Consider the following 13,403-nt stretch of genomic DNA (forward strand, 5'->3'; position numbering starts at 1 on the left):
GAAAGGAGAGTGCAATAGCACAACTACATTGGTTGGGACCAGAATCTGGGGCTGTGTTTGGATCAGTTTGTGTGAACCACTGTGTGAAAATCAGCTGCTCGATGGACATCAGTGTCCAGTACCTGTCAACAGCTGTGTTCACTTCCCAGGCAACTTCATCTTCATGTGATTTGTTTCTTTGTTATCAAATGATGCAGCTTTTAAAAATAATAGAAAATAACAGCACATTTGTCTCCAAGTGAGTATTGGAAGCTGCACGGCTTGTCCTGGACTGTGCTTCCTCAGCATTCTCACAGAACTCTCTTAGTAAAGAGAGGGAATCTTTGTGAAGGGAGGGGACCACATCAATGTATGAAGACATAGTGCCAAGCACCTGAAGTGTCTGAAGGAGGAGTGACAAAGGGAAGGAGCCAGGTGCCAACTGGAGGTGCCTAGCAATGAGACAAGAGGCCCTGAGCAGAAACTGATGCCTAGGAAGTTCCACCTGGACATGAAGAAGGACTTCTTCCTTGTGCAGCGGCTGAACACTGGAAGAGATTGTCCAGAGAGAATGTGGAGTCTCCATCACTGGGGACATTCCAAAACTGCCTGGAGACAACCCTGTGCCTGGTGCTTGGGATGACCGTGATGGACCAGCTGATCCACAGCGATCCCCTCCAGCCTGACCATCCTGTGCCCAGTGCTTGGGATGACCATGGCTGGATCCAGCACGATCCCATCCAGCCTGACCATCCTGCGCCCGATGCTAGGGGTGACCATGGCTGGATCCACCGTGATCCCTTCCAGCCTGACCATCCTGTGCCCGGTGCTTGGGATGACTGTGGCTAGATCCACCGTGATCCCTTCCAGCCTGACCATCCTGTGCCCGGTGCTTGGGATGACTGTGGCTAGATCCACCGTGATCCCTTCCAGCCTGACCATCCTGTGCCCGGTGCTTGGGATGACCATGGCTGGATCCACCGTGATCCCTTCCAGCCTGACCATCCTGTGCCTGGCTCTTGGGTTGACTGTGGCTGGATCCACTGTGATCCCTTCCAGCCTGACCATCCTGTGCCTGGCTCTTGGGTTGACTGTGGCTGGATCCACCGTGATCCCTTCCAGCCCGACCACCCCCAGCGGTCCGGCCCCCATTGTGCCCCGCTCCGCAGGTCCCCCGCTGTCTGCACATCCCCTCAGGTGCGCCCTGCCGTGCCGTGCCGTGCCGTGCCGTGCGCGGCTCCCCCCGCCCGCCGCTCCGCTCCGCCGTGCCCGGCCCCAGGTGCCTCCCGCCCGCTGTCCCGCCCGGCCCGGCCCCGCTCCGCCCCGCGGGTCCCGCCCGCCCCGCTCGCCCCCCGGGTGCGGCCGCTCCAGACGCGGCGCCGGAGGCAGCGCTGCCCCGCGGCGGCGGCGGCGGCGGCGGCGGCGGGGCTTAAAGCGCTCGGGCGGCCGGGGCCGCGCTCACCTGGGCGCCGCTCCCCGCGCTCCGCCGGCCGCCGCAGCGGCTGCGGGGCAGCGCCCAGGTGACCATGCGGGGCAGGCGGCCGCACGGCCCGGGCAGCAGGTAGCGCTCGCCAGGTGCGCGGCGGAACATGGACTGTCTCCTGCTGGCCGTCTGGACTTTACCTGCTGCGATCCTCGGCGGCAGCTCCATGCAATTCCAGACTCTCCCGTGGCTCGGAAGCGCTGTAAAGGCAGGTCGAGAGCGCTTTCTTTTGCAGTCGCCTAGTGTACTTTTATACCAGGTTACTGCGGTTTCTGGTGCCTTGTGTTTCTGCCTTGCCTTGTCAAGGAAACTTCACCCAATGCTCCTTTTCTCTCTCTCTCTTTTATTTTTTCTTTCTCTTGCAGACCCTTCAGCTGTGCTGCCTCTGTTGCATGTCTCATGCGGCAACTTTAACCAGTGACAGCATCAGTGAATTGACTCATGGTTTGTATAGCTCTTTCTGTGTCTGTATGTGAATATTTGCATGGATTTTTTTTTCTTTTTTTTTTTTTTTCGTGGAGTGAATATTTAGAGGGGAGAAGTCAGAGTGTTTAGGGAGCATAAAGTACAAGCAGGCTGGCTACTGCGGGATGGTGAACCATGGGCAGGGATTAACTTGTTAAGCCCTGTGTGCTAAAGCTGAAAGGAACAATATGTAGCAGCAAAGCAAATGAATGAGATGGTAAATACATCCACGTTTCCATGTGCGATTAGAAAGATGAATGTGTGTGTGTAGCCACAACAGCAAAACCTCACGTGTCTGTTGTGGAAGCAGTGAGAAAAAAGTAATGAAAAGATTTGTGTGGGGGAGCAGGAGGAGCTGTGCAATGCAGGCTAAGGGGGGAAAAGCCTGGAGCGAAAGGGCTTGTGTGAGTGGGAGCTCAGGAGCCATTTGTTCCCAGGCTGGAGTGACTAGCACGTAGATGCTGATGGCTTTGGGACTTTTGAAGTGCAGTATATGCTTTGTGTTGTGTGTGAGCAGAAACAAAGTGCGACAGAGAGCCACACCAGGGTGCAGAAAGGAAACCCCTCCTGCACCCTGTGCTCTGCTCGCTGGGGGATTCCCTCTCTCCAGCAGCTGCTTGCATTTTTTGGCCACCAGCCTGCTTAGCGCCCTCAGCTTCTGCCGTTGATTAACACCACTCGAGGAAAGTGAAAGCTCTTGATGTATTGCTTCCACTGTCTAAGGAAAGGCAACCTGTCGGTGGTTGCGTTTTCAGCCTAATGTGGGTCCAATAAAGTCTATTCAGGCGAAGAGATTGATTGGGAGATTTTGCAACATCTGTTACAACACAAAAAGGAAGGGTTTTTCCCTTTGATGGTGCTATTTCAATTTAGGAAGAGAAATTAATTGCTTGTCAAGTGCATGGACAACTCTAAGTGTCCACAGAGAAACACATCTCACAAATTAAATTAAATGGGGTTGGGAAACAGTTTTTTCAGCATAATTTCTTAGGCTACCAGGAATGGGTGCAAAGATCCTAGTTCAGGAAGCAGCTGAAACTCAGACCCTGGTTCCAGGACACAGGTAATCCCTGCATGGCTAGGTCAACACCAATGGTAATGTACTGCAAGTGAGGCACCTGCTTGTACAGCCAGCTGAATTATGGCCTCTTTCACCCTCTATTTTTTGGGGTGGTTCTGAGTAGATCAGAGTGTTCTCAAAAACAGTTTTGTAATTTTTTGCATATTTTATCCAAAACAATAAACTTCTTTGACATGCAATTAGCAATGGCTGACAAAAGGTTATTAGGTAGGATGTAATCTCTTTCTGCTGGAGGTCAGTTACAATTTGAAACCCAGTCTAATCAAGTCACTACAAAGAGATGAGGTCTCACTCAGTTAAGGCATTAATAAATTAATCCTTTAATCCATTTGAACAAGTGGTACAGTTCTGCAAGGTCTCAGTCATGGCTACCCCTACAGTGATACAACATTTGCTGCATTCTTAGGGAAGGGAAAAGCCTCTCAAACCACAGTGGCCTTCACATTTGACAACAATTAATACAGGGGGAGGGGAAAGCCTACAGATCTGCTGGTGATGACAAATGTCTTCAGAGGAGCAGTTGTGGGAATGTTCACAGCTATGCTAGTTAGTCTGTGCCTCTCAGTGGGGCACAAAGGAAACAAACACAGGCTGAGAGCCTTTGTGACTTACGGGGGTGAATTTATGCAGGCGAGACAGCACACACAGAGCCTGCAGGCCAGCCCCAAAGTGAGGGAATGCTCCATGCCGTAGGAAATGCCTGATACTGTGTCAGAGTGCCTTGTTTGTGGGATGCCAGAGCTGATAGCCAACTCTTTATCGTTACAGATTATGTGTTTGTGACACCTGTCAGAGTGGATGCCAGCGGATCGTACGTTTCACATGATGTTTTGCACAGTACGAGGAGAAAAAGATCAACTCAGAGTTCAAAGAGTTCCTTGCACTACAAATTTTCAGCATTTGGACAGGAACTTCACTTAGAGCTTAAACCTTCGACCATTTTAAGCAACAGTTTTATTGTCCAGGTACTCGGGAAAGATGGAGTGTCAAATTCTCAGGACCATGAAATTGAGCAGTGTTTCTACCAGGGATTTATAAGGAATGATAGCACCTCTTCAGTAGCAATATCTACGTGTGTAGGCTTGGTAAGTGTCTATTTCAAACAAATCAGCATTAAAAGTATTTTTGTATGTGCAATAGTAGCTGAAAGTATGTAGTTCATATAATAGTCAAGACACCATAAACCCTTTTGTGATTTTTCTAGTTCATTGTTGCTATTGTATTTAACAGAAGAGACCTCTTTATAGCCAATGAACAGCATCAAACCTTTGTAATTTTTGATGACAGTCTTTCAGGAAAAAAAAGACAAGACTAGCTGGTAGTCCTAGTAATTATCCCATAGCAGTTTGTTACAGTTTGTGATAGTTTATACATTTCTGCTCACTCTTAAGTAAAAGTTCTTCTTGCCTTTGTGAACTGTGGTGAATAAAGGAAAAAGCCAGTCCAGAAGCTTGTGTAAAAACAATATTATATCTAGGTTTGTCAACTAATTTAAGGAAGGGTGAGTTTCCTAGTTTGGCAGGACTTATGAACAAATTTCCCTTTGTTTCCTTTGATAATTCAAGCATTATTTGGGTTTACAGGTCTTCATGAGTTGATCTCTTATGAGTGTGTTAAATATTATCATTGTGTATTTTCCATTTATGGCTGTCAGCCAAGTCCATGAAAAATCATTATTCACAGGTGATTTTTTTCAAAATACGTTTGACAGTGCTCATTGCCTGCAGAGAAGGCTTTACTGATGTAATTTAGGAGAATTGTCTACAGAAATAATAGCTAAGGATGTTTTTTAAGGCTTAATCACTTGCACTTGCAAAGCAGTCTGCTGTGGCTGCAGAGGAAGGCAGTGACATTGAGTGGGAAGTCTATGAAGTCATCTGTGTGCTTTGTGGTTGACTAAAGGTCCAGAGGATATGTTGGGTCACCCTCTAGAAATCTGTTTTGCAAAGGTACTTGTCTCTGAGGGCCATTAAACTGTGTGACGGGACCAAAGAAGGAGCACTTGAGACAGCCAGTGTTTCCTTTGAAACTGGAATCAGTGACTTGAGAAGCCTGTTCATTAGGAAGGGATGTTGATAACTGGTTGAAGTGGTCTGGGTTATATTTTGAATGCTGTGCTCTTGTGCTTTTTTTTTTTTTTGGTTTTTTTTTTGTTTTCCCTCCCATCAAGTTAGAGGAATCTTAACAGTTCATTTGAACAGTTGCAAACGTGAGTTTGGAGCAGGTGCCAGGAACTGGGCTGAGGCTTTCTTTTGCCTTTAAAGCTGTGCTTGTGATGCTGAACTGTTAATACCAAATGTGCTCAGTTGTTTTCATGGAAGCCTCATGTTCACAACTGCCACCTTTTATCAGATTTACTCAGAAAAATACCTTGTTTTCACTCATTGCAGTATTTTGTCTTTTTGCTACGGGAAGTGCTCTACCTACACACAGCAGGTACAGTTTGGGAGATCTCCCCTGTTTGCCCACGTTTTTATTTTTAACATGCTTTCTGAGCTAAGTGAAGTTGGACTTGTCAAGTCTTGTCTGGAGAAGGAAGGTTCAAGCCTGCCTCAGGTCACAGAGGAACAGAATGTGGTGATCTTAACTGAGAATGAAATGGATCTTTTACCACTGTCTCGACACAGAGGTTGTTATGACTGGTAAGCTTCACTTAGAAAAGATCCAGAAACTGATCAAAAGAGAATAAATATTGTGGTATGAACAAACTTATTATGGAAGTACCTAAATTATCAACAAATAGAATCTCTGTTTAAAATTAATTTCAAGGTTCAATAGATTTTGCCTTCAATTGTTGTTTTAAACTGGCAAATGAAGTAAACCTTTACTTACAATAATCTCCTGTAGGGTAGGTATCCCAAAGTATAATTGTTCCTTTCTCTCCCTATCTATCTATTAATTTCAGTGCACCTAATGAATCCCAGGCAAATTACCAACAGGATTCTGAGTCTTTCAGTTTACAAGGCTGTCCTCCTAAAGATGTCGTCAGCTGTCTGTAATGACACCCACGTCACTTTTCCCTGGGATCCCAATTCAGTAATCATATGTTAAGTCTGGACGCTGTGCTCTGATCAAGAGAACCTTGTGAATAGCTTCTATATCCTTTTGCCCCAACTACTTTTGTCACTTGGTTGCCCTTCTTTCCTATTTGCTTTGTTCACTGCAATTAAACCGAAAGTGGTGTTTCTTCTATATGGTTGGTAGCACTAATCTTTCCATTGTTCCTTTCATTAGCAATAGCTTCTCTACAATAAAGCTGCAGTGACCCATTCTTTCAAGCCTGGAACACCACAATGTGATTTGGAAGCAATTGCATTTCAATAGACTACGGGGATTCTTTGATCTAATTTTTTGGATGACCTAGAGTATTCAGTCATTCAGCTGTCTGTTATCTGCCAGTGCCTGCAGAGGAGACTTTGGGGAGAGGCTGTATGAAATGGCTTGTTAGGCAGGATGACCTTAACTTAACACTGGAAAGGAGCAAGAATTTGTTGCTTTGGTCTAGATCTGTTAAGAGATGTGTGTATATTACATTTTAATGGCTTAGTTGACAGGAAGGCCCCACATTTTTATGCTGATTTGTTGATTTGAGACCAAGTGTTTCCATCAGTCAACACAATTTTCTTGGTGTGTCAGAAGGCAGAACCGGATCTTTATCTGAACAAGTCTCTAATAGAGTAAGTGAGCATTTCAGGAGAATGTGCACAAGTTTACTGTGAGTACGGCCTCTTTTCATCATCAAAGTGCTTCAACTTTCAAATAGAAACTTGCTTTTTTCTGTCTTCTGCCCTTTTTCTGCTTCAGTCAGCATCCTCTGCTTGCTGGAGCATTGTTATACTGCAAAAACCCAGTGATTTTACTTGCTTTGTAAATGAAAACTCTGTTCTGAACCTTCTGTGGAGAACATGTTATATTCCTTCCACAGAAGTTATAATTTTTTTTCACATATTTTTTAATGCATTCTCACTCCCTGGGATAATTTTATCATTCTTGCAACTTTGGGACAATGAGTTTGTTTATGTTAGTAAATGCAAAGCTAGTTTTTCTCTTTAGCATCATCTTAATGTGTCCCGAATAAAAAGCAATTCAAATTTTTTTACTTTTCTTCACTGATTTTTCATGATTCATTTAATAAACCTCTTGTTTTATTCCTGCATGACTTTTTGGAGTTTCCTTCAGTGCCTTGTGCTCTCCCAGTTGGTATATCCAGGCTGCTGGTTTGTCTTGCTGTTTCATCCCCTGTTTTCATTCTCCAATTCAAACTGTTTGTTCTTTCCATATTCAACCTTTTTTCCCAAAATCCTGATTTGAGCTAATTCCTACTTACTGTAATTGTATTTTTGTTACTATTATTATATAGCAATTTATTATTACTTATAATTGCCTGTAGGTGGCTCGTGGAGAGGCAGACTATACCAAATCCACAGACTACTGTGGTTTTTCTGAAAGAGATTATGCTGGCCACTCTTTGAATAAGAAATTGGTTTTTTAGGACCTACTCAGTATGGTTGTGTATATTCCAACCTCTTTCCCCCTTTCCCATTCTCATCCACTTTGTGCTATTTAATCTACATTAAAAAGATCTGTTGTATGTTCACCATCTTTAACTCCACTTCCATGATGGCATCTAAAAGATTTACTGCGCTGCCTTCCTAGCCTGTATCAGAGTGTGTTGTTTGCCTCTCTTTATAGGCCAGTTTTTGTCTCCTTACCTTAGGTTTATGTGGACAGAATCTCCTGTATAAAGTGAGTTGTTTGCAGTCACACAGTAAATCAGGGCAGAACACAAGGGAACCTCAGAGGTCTCCAGTTGTATTATAGAGACATTCTCAAAAGTAATTTATAACTCCGTTTTTGGGAGCAGAAGTCGCGTTCCCCTTGTGAACATGAACTCTGGCAAAGTCAAACAAGTTTATAATCCAGTACACAACCTAGGAATTGGTGGCCCTAATGAATGAGGGGTTTGTTATGCAGCATTTGTGGGCTGCAGGACACAGGGGAAGGGTCTAGAGCAAGTACAAAATGTGTGCCCAGAAGAAAGACCTGTTTGTCCAACATAAGGAGCTGTCCTGCCATTCCATCACAGGGAAGATGTGTGTGTATTTTGGGTCAGAAAAAAGAAGTACAGTTCCTTTAAAACGGTATGACACACAGTGTTATCATCCAGGACAAATTTATCACTGGCATGGAGGCCTGAGAGGCTGCACCTGCTCACACCAGAGGTGGGTTTGGGCTGTTCTCTCCCTTTGGTTCATGTACCTCAGTCAGAAGTAGTTGGTGCCCTCCTCTGGTTTTGGCAAGATGTGTTGGAATCTGTCATTATAAAGAGCCTCTTGTCTCAAGCTGTGTTATGTTTATTAGTGTCTAGTCAAAGGAGGAGAATGAGTGCAACATGATTCATCCCTCCCTCCTCTTTGAGCTGTCAGAGGATTCTAGACAAGGGTTATAGACTGAGAGATAAACAGGAGATGTATTAATTCAATGGAGGGAGGTGTGTGTGTGTGTCTGAGGGCAGGGCTTTGCTCAAAGTATCAAAGAAGCCACAAAAATAAAGCTTCTTGATGCAGTCTGACCACCTAAGAGGCAAGCAGGCCAGGCAGCTCATGTACCCACTCTTTGTAGTCATTTAATTGCACCTGGTATTAGCATTATTTAAGTTGATGCTAACAGCAGCCTCCTATTCCTAGAGCTCACACTTTAAGTCAAATTAAATATGTTGAGACAAATTCCAGGGTTCTTATACAGACAAGCTGCCGTTAGACTGCTGATGAATGTACAGAATAATTGCTGCTTGCAATGAGAGTCCTCTAGAAATTGACAGCTGTAAAAATACAACAAAATTTGGTCCAGTGGGACCTTGAGGAGAAGATAAGTACAGAGCTGGTGGTTTTTTTCATTCTTAAAGGTGTTTTTAGTCCACCCAGGAGCCAATACACAAATCCTATATTTTCTACCATTGTACCAGCACAACAAGAACAGCTTCTTTCATGGGAGGTCTATGATTTTCTTTGTGTTCACACACTATTGCATCTCCATCCTTTCTAAAACACAAACTGTGTTTTACAGGATCCTAATTTTGTCCACTATTTTGGTGAAGGTTTTTCAACTATTGTTCCATTCCATATTATGGTAAATATGAAAATAAGAAAAATCTCTACAGGAAAATGAGATGACAATGGGAAAAAGTCATATTCTTAAGGATATTTCAGGTAATGCTAGAAAAATAGAAGGCAGTGTTTCTGGTCTCAGCATTGACCTGACTAGTGATGAATTGTGTGATTAGGTTATTGATCAACCTTCTCCATATCTGTCTGATAAGCTTTCTGTTTAACCCTGCCTTTAGCTCTGCAAGACAAAGGCTGTGTTATCCCAGGTGCTTTGGCACTACTGATTCCTGATAGGTAAGAAGTGGAATTAAACAGGATTAATGATGGGAGCGAATCTGCTTCTGCTTGGCAGAAAAAACAATAGAAGTTGTATTTCTTCCTGTTTTATGTTAACAAACCTGGAATGTACATAGAGGAAACCGAACACAGTAGGCTGTGGTTGCCCAGCTGCTCTTGAGTGTCCACAGGAGCTGGTCCTCTGTCACTTGTGCCTTCTCTGTCATTGCTCAGCTGGCAGCAGTGTGAAAATAAATGCTTCATTGGTGTATTTGCAACCAAGCTTCAGGCTTCTGTGGGCACCATTGCTTGAACTCTTTGAGTGGTTTTCCAGAAACAGAGAGCATCCATTTGTACAGAGATAGAGCCAGGATGAGCTTCTTGTTAAGCAGCAGTCTTATCATCACTTCCAAAGGAATCAGTGGTTGCTATCTATGCTTAAAACATCAGTGTTTTTCTTGCTGCAGCAAAGCCTTTCCACTAAACCCAGTTCCCACACTTTGCCTAGCCCATTACAGACAAATGTCCTTGTGAGGGTCAGGAGTGGATGACCTGCCTGCACAGATGTGACCCCTTCATAACAGGATGTCTTTGATGTCATGAGGATTTTTATTTTCAGCACCACTATTTTCATGTGGGCCAAACCATCTCTGCTGCTGAGGGGCAATGAATTCTCTTCTGCACAGCTGGGAACTGCTGGAAATCACAAATAGTTCTCTTTTTGGAGGCAGATTTTAATAACTAATAGAAGCTTCTAGTCACTAATTAACCTAAACTGGGGTTTATGTCTGTCTTTCCCCTTTTCTTCCTCTGCTTTAGAAATGTATCAGGAGGATACCAGGTTGGCAGATGGGGTGTGTAAAGGCTTTGGTTTACCCAAAACACAATGACAGTCTGTGAAACTGCAGCTCAAGTCCAGCTCAAGCAGCTCACTCCTGGAGATCTGTACCTGACACAAGGCACAGGAGTGGGAAGCACAGAGGTGTCTTGGTTGTGCCCTGACCCAACACAATTCACTTAATTTGAACAAATCCTGCCATCAAAGCTCTTCTTAAAAGAGTGCTGTTTTCCCAAGCTTATTTTCTGCTCACCCCTTGCAGAAGCACGGCCCTGATCATGATGACAGCTCCATGACACACTTGCACTCCCTTGGGAGTTGACTTCAAGTCACTGCAGGCTGCTCAGCTGTAACTGCTCTGGATGCTCACTGGGAGTTCTGTCAGCAGCTCCAGAAGCCCCTCCTGTGTTTTGGCTCCTCAGATTTTTGTTTGTTACAATATTGTGCTTAGGTCCACAAGATATTTGTGATAATGTTTTCTAACTTGCAGCTTCTTAGGGAGGGGTTTGTCTTCCTGATGTACAGCAGGTTCTTTACTCTTTGAAAGAGAGGATCACTGGGACTGCTGTTCAGTACTGCAACAGGAGGGAAGACTGGAGGTCTAAGACCTGTGCTTTGGAAATGTGCAGCACATGGATCAAAATAATAGCTGGAACTATGCTAAATAAAGGCATCCACGGTGGTGATGCCCATGATGTATCAGTCAGTTCCTCAAGGTCATTTTAGAGCTCTTTGCATCTGATTTGATTCCCTCCTGAGCATTTGCACTGTTGTTGACTTACAGAGATAGAGCGTGCTTGGGAAATTCTAGAAAATATCTGCTTTCCAGGATCTCTGTGTGCCTCACTTTGTCATGGTCTTCTCCCAGTGAGCTGGCAGGGGAGGGGTTAAATTTAATTGTCTCTGCAAAAAGAGCTGGCAGTGGACCTACAGTGAGTTTTAGCAGCTGAAACCCAGACTTGAATTTTTTTTTCCCCAAAAAACACTTATTTTGTCTTTGAAAGGCTCTGACTAGCCCTTAAGTGGTATCTGAATTGAATTTTAACAGATAATTCCATTGCAAACAAGTTTTTCTTTTGTCTTTTTGATCATGTCACTAGGAGCAGAAATGTCGGTTCTTTCTTGCCTTTTCTTATCCCATTTTAATCCTAATTCTGTTGCTGCAGGTCTACCATAAATTACTGTATGCTAAAGGAATTTCCTATTGATTTGCTCTGACAGTGATTTGACCAGCTATGTGAATAGCTGATGGAAGCAGAACTTATCTTGGGTTCAGACAGTGGAGCACTGACTAAAGCTCTGAGGTAAACATTTACAGAAGAAACCTGAAATTATAAAGCCTTGCAGCTCAGCACAATTTACAAACATGTATTAATTAAGCTTCAGTGCTGGCTCTGCTCTGTGTTTGATGAGAACAACATCCTGGCACACAATGGGTTGACATCAGTAACCTTTTATTGTTTGTCGTGCTCGGAAATCACCAAGAATGAGGGTGAAGAAATGTCAAATAATCAGGGCAGATGGGAGGGAATGAGTCTTGATGGTTGAAGCTTGGTACCGTGGGAACCATTATTGTCCAGAGTGATTTCTGGAACATGCAAGTTAATTTCTTTTTTTACAATGTTAGTTCATAAGCTGGGGAAATCTGCAAACAACTTCTACAGCCAGATGAAAACCCTTCTCCTGAATCTCATATGTGGCTGCCCAGCTAGTGACTGCCAAAACATGGTAAAAGACAAAAGTTGGATGACAAAGATAATAGGTTTTGAAGTTATTCCTACTGCAATTACAAGGCCCAGAACAAACCTGCTTAAGAGAAGAGGAAGCTGAGGCAATAAAGTGATATTTGCTTGCAGAGACAATGGGGTGTTGCCTTTTCACTCCCCTGGGCATTTGCATTTCAGGCTGCCCCACTCTGTACACAGCACACTTGGGGCTTTATTCTTTGAGGGCTGGATTCTTGCTGTTCACAGTGGGATCACTTGAATCCTTGTGCCTGCCTGCCTAATATATGTTAATTGAAGGACTTTTGTGTCTCAACATCTCTATTAATATTAATGGAATGAGATTTTTAATGGACTTATACAAAATATGCTTGACCTAGCTTGAGCCCTCACTTTTGTTTTTATACTCTGCAGCACAGTGTGGCTTCTAATTTCAGAACGTAATATTATATTCTGTGGCAGAGTACACAAACTAATGAAACATGGAGTACTCTTCAGACCTACATTTTCTTTGCCATGAGATATAGAATTTATATAACCCCAGATTGTAATCAGTTCTAAGTCATGAATTTAAAAAGAGGTTTTCTTTTTCTTTGTATGATTTTAAAAAGATTTTTAAAATAATTCTTTCTTGACCAGACCTGACTTATCCTATGCACTCTTCTTTTTTTTTTTTTTTAGGAAGAAGTTATCAAACTAGTAGGCCTTAAAATCAGGCTAGACTAAACCTCAAGAAATATTTCAAATTAACATTGCTGTTACAGTACAAGCTGGTCATGGTGAGGGATAGCTATAAATGCTGTAATGCAGATCAGACAGGAAAGTTTGAACTTCTCTAATAAAGTAGCTTCCCAGTGCCATTTCTTGTTAACACTTGACAGAAACCTATGTTACTTGTTTGATGTTACTTTGTCAGATGCAAATATAAATTAAATGTTAAAATAACAGTCTTGGACTAGGGCAGAGATTATTTTTGTTTTGAAGTCTGCTGTGGATGATTATGGCATAGACAAGAAAAATGCTTCTGTCACGTTTTCACTTTTTTGTTACATTTTCTGATAAAGAATAATTCCTTTTAGGCTGCTCTACATTTCATTGTTTGTAATAAACATCTCTGCAAGCTCTGTGGAGACCAGTCTGTCACAACAGGAGCTCTGGGCTTGCTCTGTCAGCTGGTTCTCTCCATGCTGGAGCCCATATGGATATTTTTTCACACACATACTGGTGGTTGGATTGTTATCCTACCCCAAGCAGCAAAAGCTTGAGCAAAGGGGCAGGAAAAAAGAGTTTCCAAGCTGAGACAGCAGCGAGCTGCTGATATCTGCTGATTCCTGCAGCCCTGACCCTCTCATTGACAGGTGCTTGCTGGTTGATGGGCTTCATCTAAAGCTTCTTGTGGTGAGTAAAAAGTTTTCTGCTGACTGCTTTGGATCTGAACCTGGCCTTGGGA

The 13,403-nt window shown here is 43.6% G+C and overlaps 1 protein-coding gene across 2 annotated transcripts in view; it reads left to right on the forward strand.

Moving 5' to 3' along the window:
- Positions 1-1,567: 1,567 nt before the first annotated feature.
- ADAMTS18 (ADAM metallopeptidase with thrombospondin type 1 motif 18) overlaps positions 1,568-13,403 on the forward strand; it is a 76,642-nt gene continuing 64,806 nt past the window's right edge. Inside the window, exons 1-3 of one of the 2 annotated variants that reach the window (XM_058813560.1) lie at positions 1,568-1,674; positions 1,828-1,906; positions 3,777-4,093. In XM_058813560.1, the coding sequence (XP_058669543.1) occupies positions 1,855-1,906; positions 3,777-4,093 (369 nt within the window). In that variant the 5' untranslated portion in view covers positions 1,568-1,674; positions 1,828-1,854. The remainder of the gene's footprint in view (positions 1,675-1,827; positions 1,907-3,776; positions 4,094-13,403) is intronic. The other variant, XM_058813558.1, reaches the window with a different exon arrangement.

This window comes from Ammospiza caudacuta, chromosome 13 (assembly GCF_027887145.1).
Source record: "Ammospiza caudacuta isolate bAmmCau1 chromosome 13, bAmmCau1.pri, whole genome shotgun sequence".
NCBI classification, from domain to species: Eukaryota; Metazoa; Chordata; class Aves; order Passeriformes; family Passerellidae; genus Ammospiza; species Ammospiza caudacuta.